The 8,338-nt window shown below is 31.8% G+C and overlaps 1 protein-coding gene across 1 annotated transcript; it reads left to right on the top strand.

Annotated features, from left to right (window-relative positions):
- Positions 1 to 2,144: 2,144 nt before the first annotated feature.
- Positions 2,145 to 4,590, top strand: LOC118046224 (uncharacterized). Its single transcript, XM_035055037.2, has 3 exons — positions 2,145 to 2,639; positions 2,820 to 3,235; positions 3,403 to 4,590. Exons 1-3 carry the CDS (start codon positions 2,183 to 2,185, stop codon positions 4,474 to 4,476), a joined length of 1,947 nt encoding a protein of 648 aa, XP_034910928.1. The 5' UTR covers positions 2,145 to 2,182; the 3' UTR covers positions 4,477 to 4,590.
- The last annotated feature ends 3,748 nt before the right edge of the window (positions 4,591 to 8,338 follow it).

The following is an 8,338-nucleotide window of genomic DNA, read 5'->3' as shown; positions in this document are numbered from 1 at the left end:
ATATCTTGTAACTGATTTTGAAGAACCAGCCGAACTATTAGCCTGAGGAGGTGATGATGGTGCTATCTAGAATTCTTTTTTATTCTTTTGTATGTGTTCTTCTTCTATAATAAGTTGTTGTGGTTGATCTTTAATATTCCAGTCCTACATTTGCTCTTCATTAAAATACACATCTTTTAACATTACCACCATCTTAATAATTGGATTATATAGATTATAACTACATGAATTATTATCATACCCCAATAGAATACACTTATGCCTTTTTTATTTAAGTTTGATTTCTTCTCTTCTTGGATTTTGGCATATGCTACACTACCAAAAAAATCCTAAGAGGATTAACAGGGTTTCTTAAGACTTCATGCTTTTTTTAGTGTGATCTTCTAAAGTCTTTTCATAAGAAACATGCTCAACAAGTAAATAACATAAACTACTGCATGTCCACAAAATTCTTTAGGATACTTTATTATTTTTAACATAAACTTAACTATACTGGGAATGATTATATTTTTCCTTTCAAACACTCCATTTTGTTGAGGTGTTTGAGTTATAGTTGATTGATTTTATATGTCATTTTCTGTACAATACTCATCAAATCCATATGATATGTATTTTTTACCCTATTTTACTCTTAATCATTTAACTTACATCCACTTTGTTTTTTAAAAAATTTGAATTTCTTAGATCTATTCATTACTTTCTTCTTTTACTTTAATACATACACTCATGTTTTGCCATTGTAATCATCTATAAAGGTAAGAAAATACATGTTGCCACTAATTGAAGTAGGTTTAATGAGACAATATACATTCGAGTGCATCAAATCAAGAGGTTGTGCTGCTATTGAACTTCTCCTTATAAAATACTTTGTATATTGCTTTCCCATGACATATATCTCACATAATCTATTTGTATGATCTAACTTTGTCATTCTAGTAACCATCTTATTCTTCTCTAACATCATTAAATCTTTGATGATTTAACCACTCATCAAAGATGCCAAAGAGTTGAAACATTACTTATTTTTGTCTTAAAACACTTTGATTGATAGATGTTTAGATTTAGTGAAAACATTTTATTTTTTGTTATTTTTACAGAAGTAATAATCACTCCTTATTCATCAAATATGCTGAGATTTTTGTCCCTCATTTGTATTGCAAATCCCTTCTCAAGAAATTATCCTGAACACTAAATATAATTCTTTATATCTAGTATATAATAAACTACTGAAATAAATTTATGCTCATTGTTCTTTAGTTTAATAAGAACTTTGTCTTTATTTTCAATAGGTCTCTGAGAAAGATCACCCAACATAATGTTGCATTTTTCATCAAGTTCAAAGAACACTTCCAGCATAACACATATGTGATTAAATGCTCATGTGTCAATGAAATAACCTGAAATTTCAAAATAATTTTAAATATTTCAATAGTTGTATACATGTAAAGTAATGTATTTTTTACACGGTCTCACTATTATTTAGGTTTGTCAAAATATAATTACAACTAATTACATAAAAAAATATATAAAAATACAGCATTTCTTTGAACGAAACCATTCCCAAAATAGGAAAATTCACCCTTCTTTATAATCCAAGTCAAATAATTTTTTTGAATAAAACAAACATAATTTTTTATTCAACAATTGTTTGGGAGTTTTTTTTTTTTTAATTCTTTCCTAGCTAGTTAGGTTTTAGAATTGTATTTGGTTTAATTTTCATTACCTATGTCGGTTTTAGTTCCTATTTAACAATTTTCTTTTTGTTATTTTTCATATGAGATATATATTAATTGTTTATAAAATTTATTCACGACTTTTCAGTTTCCCGACCGTGAGTAATTTTAGAGCTTCGAGGAACTATACATTTTTTTTTTTTTTTTTTTTTTACTATAGGCTGCATTTTTCAACATATCTTCCTTGAAGAAGATTCTGGGAAGATGGCAGATGTGTCGAGGAAACTGGTAAGGTTGACAAAGTCAACGTCCCTCTGGAAAAGTGGGAACATAAAGGGAACAAGACTCGTTCCCTCACTTTCTTGGTTGTTTCTTTCCACGTTGACCTTTTCCTCAGTACTTGTTTATTTAATTACTGTCATTTTTCCCCAAAGGTATTCTTGCACCGAATAATATTTCCTGTAAGTGCAGTATTTTGGTTTCTCTAAGAAAATTACAAGCTCAAGGAGATGGATCCAGCACTTTACAGAGCAGTTTTATCCAATGATATTCATGCATTTATCAGTTTAGTTCTACAAAATGAAGCAATTCTTGACCAAAGAACCAGTACTGCCTCTGACACAGTGCTTCACCTTGCTTCAAAGCTTGGATTTGTTGACTTGGTGATGGAAATCATTAAGTTGCGGCCAAACATGGTAGAAGCTGAGAACAAGATGCTGGAGACTCCTCTGCATGAAGCCTGTCGCGAAGGAAAATCAAAGATTGCATTGCTGCTATTACAGACAAGTCCATGGGTGGCCAGCAAGTTTAACATGAAAAATCAGTCTCCATTACTCATCGCTTGCAGTAATGGGAGTCTCAAGGTAGCCAAGGTTTTGTTGAATCAGCCATTGTTTCTGAGGTTAGAATATGATAATCCTCTTGGTCTGACATCTCTGCATGTGGCTGCATCAAAAGGCCATACAGGTACGTGCCTATTTCGCTCGTCAATAGATAAGCATATTTACCGACTAATTAACACGCTTAATTACTAGTACTTTGAAATTGGTTGGTTACTGTTCAAGCTTCTTCTTCTTTTCATTTTATACAGATAAGCTGTATCATGTTCAATTTATGTAATAATCGATCACGGGTGTACTGATGCAGATATAGTGAAGATGATATTACGAGCGTGCCCAATAATGGCTCAGAAGATTGACAGTGACGGATGTAATCCTCTGCACTATGCTTGTAAAAATGGTCACTTGGAGATAACAAAATTACTTCTAAGGCATGACTTGGACCTTACTCTGATATATAATAACAAGGGTTTCAAACCATTGCACTTGGCAGCAATTCATGGCAATGGCACAATCCTTGAAGAATTTCTAGCTATGGCTCCCACATCATTTGATTGTCTCACAACCGATGGAGACAACGTATTTCATCTTCTCGTAAGATTCAATGCCCACAGTGCCTTCATGTGCTTGGAACGTGTGTTCGGTGATACCAAGCTATTCCAACAACCAGATCAATTTGGCAACACCATTCTGCACATTGCAATCTCCGGAGGACTCTATCATGTATGGATCTCTCTCTCTCTCTCTCTCTCTCTCTCTCTCTCTCTTTGTGTTCTTTCTGGGCACAATAGAAGCACAAACTTTAATTATGCATCATTATAGTATGATGTACACCCCCTGCCCTCTGATGATTGGTATAGTATAATGTAATTTGTGTGAGCTCATTCCAGTTAGCAGGCAGTATCATCAATGAAAGAAAAGTGGACATCAATCATCGAAACAATAGAGGATATACAGCGCTTGACATCCTCAACCATGCTGGAAGCAGTTTAGAAATCCAGGATCTTAGAGACATGTTGAAGAAAGCTGGTGGAAAATTAGGTGCTGGTCCTTTTTGGTCACAAAAATCTGAAAGCCCCAGAGATGCACTAGAGCGAGAATTTGACCTGCAGCTGGAGCTTGGTTGTGGATCTGAAAGACACCAACTTTCTCAAGCACATGCTGCGGAAAACATCCCAATCACAAAGAGCATGCCCGAATTAATCACGAGAACCGATGCAAGAGGTGAACCTCTTCAGCTTCAAGTTAACAATAATAATGATCTATCTCAATCAGAATACTTGTCAGACGAAACAAAAGGCTCCTCACTTTACAGGCATGAAAGCATAATACGCAGGAAAAAGCTAATGAAAGTTCACAAGCGCCATCATAGGAAGCAACACAAGGCATACACGGAGGCACTACAGAATGCAAGGAACACACTCACAGTAGTCGCTATTATGATTGTTACGGTGACTTTTACAGCAGGCATGATCAATCCTCCAGGTGGTGTCTACCAGGATGGGCCATTGAAAGGAAAATCAATAGCAGGCAGGACATCAGCTTTTAAGGTGTTTTCAATCACCAACAACATTGCCTTGTTCACATCCTTATGCATTGTAATAGTTCTAGTTAGCATCATCCCCTTCCGAAGAAAGCCGCTAATGAAGCTCTTGGTGGCTGCTCACAAGGGCATGTGGGTGGCAGTGTCATTCATGGCCGCCGCTTACATTGCAGCAATACGGGTGATTATGCCAGATAGTCATGGGATTGATTGGACATTTGAGGCTCTACTTTCCGTTCTCGCTGGTACTTTAGGAACAGCTTTCGTTTATCTTGGGGTTAAGTTGGTTGGACACCATCTGAGGAAATCGAAGTGGAGGAAAGAGCAGGGTGGTGCTGGTAACAACAAATATGAAAACCGTTCAATTTCTGAGAATTCTGATGTAGCGAGTGCCAGATCTTATGGTTATCATACGTATTGAATGTTTTCACGATCATATCCTGCATCCACTTCTCTCACGAAAAGCAAGAGAAATAAGGTTTTCGTTTAGCTAGCTGAACGAACCTCTTTTCGCGCATCGACAACCTTCCCACGAAGGCTCCAACTTTGGTGGGTGGTTCCTGGAAGATCATATAGTGATTGTTTGAATTTATAGTAATGATTTTTGGGTTTTTTAAAGTAAAAATTTAATTTTTTAAGAAAAGAAGTTTTCAAAATCAACAATCCAAATGTCAACAAATAATTATATTTTTCGACATAGGGATTACATTGAATTATTTGAAAAGTAAAGGGCTTGTATAAATATAATGGTTCGCGAGTACTTTAATTATCAAGTTTTAAATCTAGGATTATGCATGATTATCGCATCCATTCCTGTAATTTATTGGGATACATTAATGCCAATTCTCCATTTTTTTTTAGCATGATGGAAGGAAGGTGAACCAAAAAATCACTGTGTTATTAAGGATACCAACAACTATTTTATTGTTCGCTCCGAGCCTCTTGTCTAGCGTTGGAGATCATCTTGATGTTTTATTTTGCAGCATGGAAGGAGCCCAATCGTAACTTTTCAAATAGGTCAAGAGAAATCTCAATTTAGCACACCACAATATATAATTTTATATATATATATATATATATATATATATATATATATATTATCTAAATTTTAATATCTGAAAACCCACTAGATTCCAATTAATTTCATCGAGTCGGGTCAACTTATTAAAAATTAAAGCTCTTTCATCGATAATATACTCCATACATAAGATTTATGCTCTGTTTGTTTCAAGAAAAACGAATTCCTGGAATTCATTTTCCTTACTTTTCCATGTTTGGTAACAAGCCGAAACAGTAAGTCAACGGAAACTTAATTCCAGTCAACATAAAATCACTGCTTTGAGAAAGGAAAGAGTTTTCTTTCGGTTAAAGAAAGGAAAACACTTTTCTTTTGGCGTGCGTAGCGTATGTCTGCCCAATGAATTATTATTCACTTGCTACAATAGCAAGTGAATTATAATTCACTGCTACAGTTTCACTGTTACTGTAGCAGCGAATTATAATTCACTACTACTGTAGCAGCGAATTAAAATGCAAAGGTGTGGTCTGCTGCTCCTGAAGATGAAGATGAAGCCGGTTCTCTTGATTTATTTTATTTAAGTCTTGGGTTTTTGATTAAATCAAAGTTTAATTAAGTCCTTAATTCTTCAATTAAACTCTTGATTTCATTAATTAAAATAATCTAAAATTTAATTAAATCAATTTCCAATTAAACCCTTGATTTAATTAATTAAACTAGTCAAGAGTTTAATTAAATCTTTAAACTTCCAATCATGTTGCCCTTAACCCAAATTTTAATTCATCCTTCATTTATTTTATTTTTATTTTTATTTTTCATCATTTTTTTTTAAATAATAAAAATAAAAAAGGTCAAAATTGGGTTATGACAATTGTAAGTGATTAAATATTTTATATATATATTAGATAAACTTGAAAAAAAATTTAATTCATTAATAAATTATTTTCCAGTTCATTTTCCATAACACAAACCAAACACTGGAAAGTGTTTTCCAGTTCATTTTTCCATAACACTACCAAATATCGGAAAATACTTTCTCGGAATTCACTTTCCAGGAATTTATTTTTCCTGGAATTCACTTTTCAAAAGGAAACCACTTTCCTGCAAATAAACGGAGCTTACTCAAACCTTGTTGAAGAAAAAACAAACTTCTCTCCATTTAAACCAACCATTATTCATATATAAAATTCATATATATGTTTTCTTTTTTTTTTTTGCACCAAATGCTCTCCAAAAACACTGCAAAATGAGCCGTGTGGAACAGGGATTAATAGCCTTACTTTAATTTGATTTCTTAACCTTTAATTACTCGTCATGAAAAAAAATCCCGTATGAGAGTCTTTTTAATCAAATTTAAAGTTAATTATAGAAGAGGAACGAGATTCAAGAATCAGGAAAGGTGACAATTGATAAGGTGGGAGGATAGGCATAAAACACCACCTCCATGTTCTTCCAAAAGAAATAAATTATAAATCTTGCGGTCCTATCATATATATATATATATATATATATATATATATATATATATATATAAGGACAATAGTGAGGTGACCCACCAAGGAAATTCAATATTTCTCTGTACAGAAAACTAAGAAAATATCTCCTCATAAGCATGCCCTTAATTCTATATCTAAAAGAATAAATAAATTTGGGAATCACATCTTCGTCATGAAACAGTGCTATTGTTTTTGCAAAGGACAAACTTGTAATTAAAGTATAAATAAAAGTCAATCAATTTAAATTAATTTGTCAAACTTAAAACTTAGGTTAGAAGATCAAGATAATACAAAAACAAAAACGTAAAAAATCACAAGACTGAAAAGAAAATAAAAGGAAAATAATTTAAAAAAATAATGTCAACTTGCATTAACTTTTTAAATTCATAACCCCGAATATTACATCAAAAACACTATCTAAAAAATTACAAAATTCAATTCTCAACCAATTAAATATTAAAGGATTAACTTAAAAAAACAAATATTAATTACATAGAAGAATCTAAAACAAAAATTGATAGTTAAAAAAATAGGGATCAAAATTCAAATACAAAATAAATTCTATTTTTGATTGAAGGGTGAAATTAAAAAGAAAAATTAATTTAACAAAAGAAACAAAAAATAAATATAAAGAATGAGAATTAAAATTGAAATTACAAACCAAAAATTTTTATTGAAGAGTGGAATTGAAAAGAAAAATCAATTTAACAAAAAGCCCAAACAAATAATCAAAAGAATGAGGGCCAAATTGAAAAAAAAAAATAATATATATCAAATTGGGATGGAAGGAGGAAATTCAAAATCAATAAAACTTCTACTAAAAGACCAAGAAAAGAAAATTAAAAATCAAAAGAAAACATACTAAAATTGAAGTACCAACGACAAAAAGGGCTAAATTGTTATTTTTGAGGAGGAGAGAAAAGAACGGAAAAAAAGGCATATTAGTGACAAATCAGACAACCACCATCGACATGCGCCGCTCCACCAAGAAGAAGATGTGGCGACGTGTCCAATAACATGACAAAATGATATTTTTAGACATTGGGAGGCATTACACACACCTTCTGTTTGCAAGTAAGCGTGCAACAAGAACCCCATTTTTTTTTGTATTATTTTATATATGTTCAAATATTAAATTACTCTTAAGTAGACTTAATAATAACAAAAAACCATTATAAAAATATGAAAATGCTCATTGACACTAGTTATAAGTTTTTTGCTTTTAAGGGTGTCTTATACTTTTCATTATGCTTTTAATTTTTTTATTATGTTTTTATTTGGTAAAATATCTCTTAACCTGATATCATAATACAAAAATATCCTTTAACGATAGTTTTATTTTTATTTTTTTTGCATTCAAAGATATTTTGATTGTTTCATTGTGTGATTAAAAAATAAAAAGATTTATTTTTACTCAATTAATTTAATAATAAGTAATAAATTCTACGGAAAAACTTTAATTTCTTTAAAAATCAATGTTAAATGTTTCTGGTGAAAAGATAAAATCATCATCACAATATTCAAGTAAATAATGTTTTTGAATACGCATCAAGACTGTTTTTGCAGAGATATTTAGCTTCTTTTAATAGTTTTGGTGAATGATTAGATAAACAAAGAATTGTGTCTTTAGTGGAACTTACACGTTGCCAATTTTTGTTTTCATTCCATTGTTTTTCAAAAAGTACTACTGATCGAGCAAGACTTCTCGACGATGATTTGGGTTTTATTAAGTGTTAGGTTTGTCTCTTCTACTATTGAAAAAGCAGAGT

The sequence above is a fragment of the Populus alba genome, chromosome 1 (assembly GCF_005239225.2).
Source record: "Populus alba chromosome 1, ASM523922v2, whole genome shotgun sequence".
NCBI classification, from domain to species: Eukaryota; Viridiplantae; Streptophyta; class Magnoliopsida; order Malpighiales; family Salicaceae; genus Populus; species Populus alba.
This window is presented reverse-complemented; position numbering and strand designations above follow the sequence as displayed.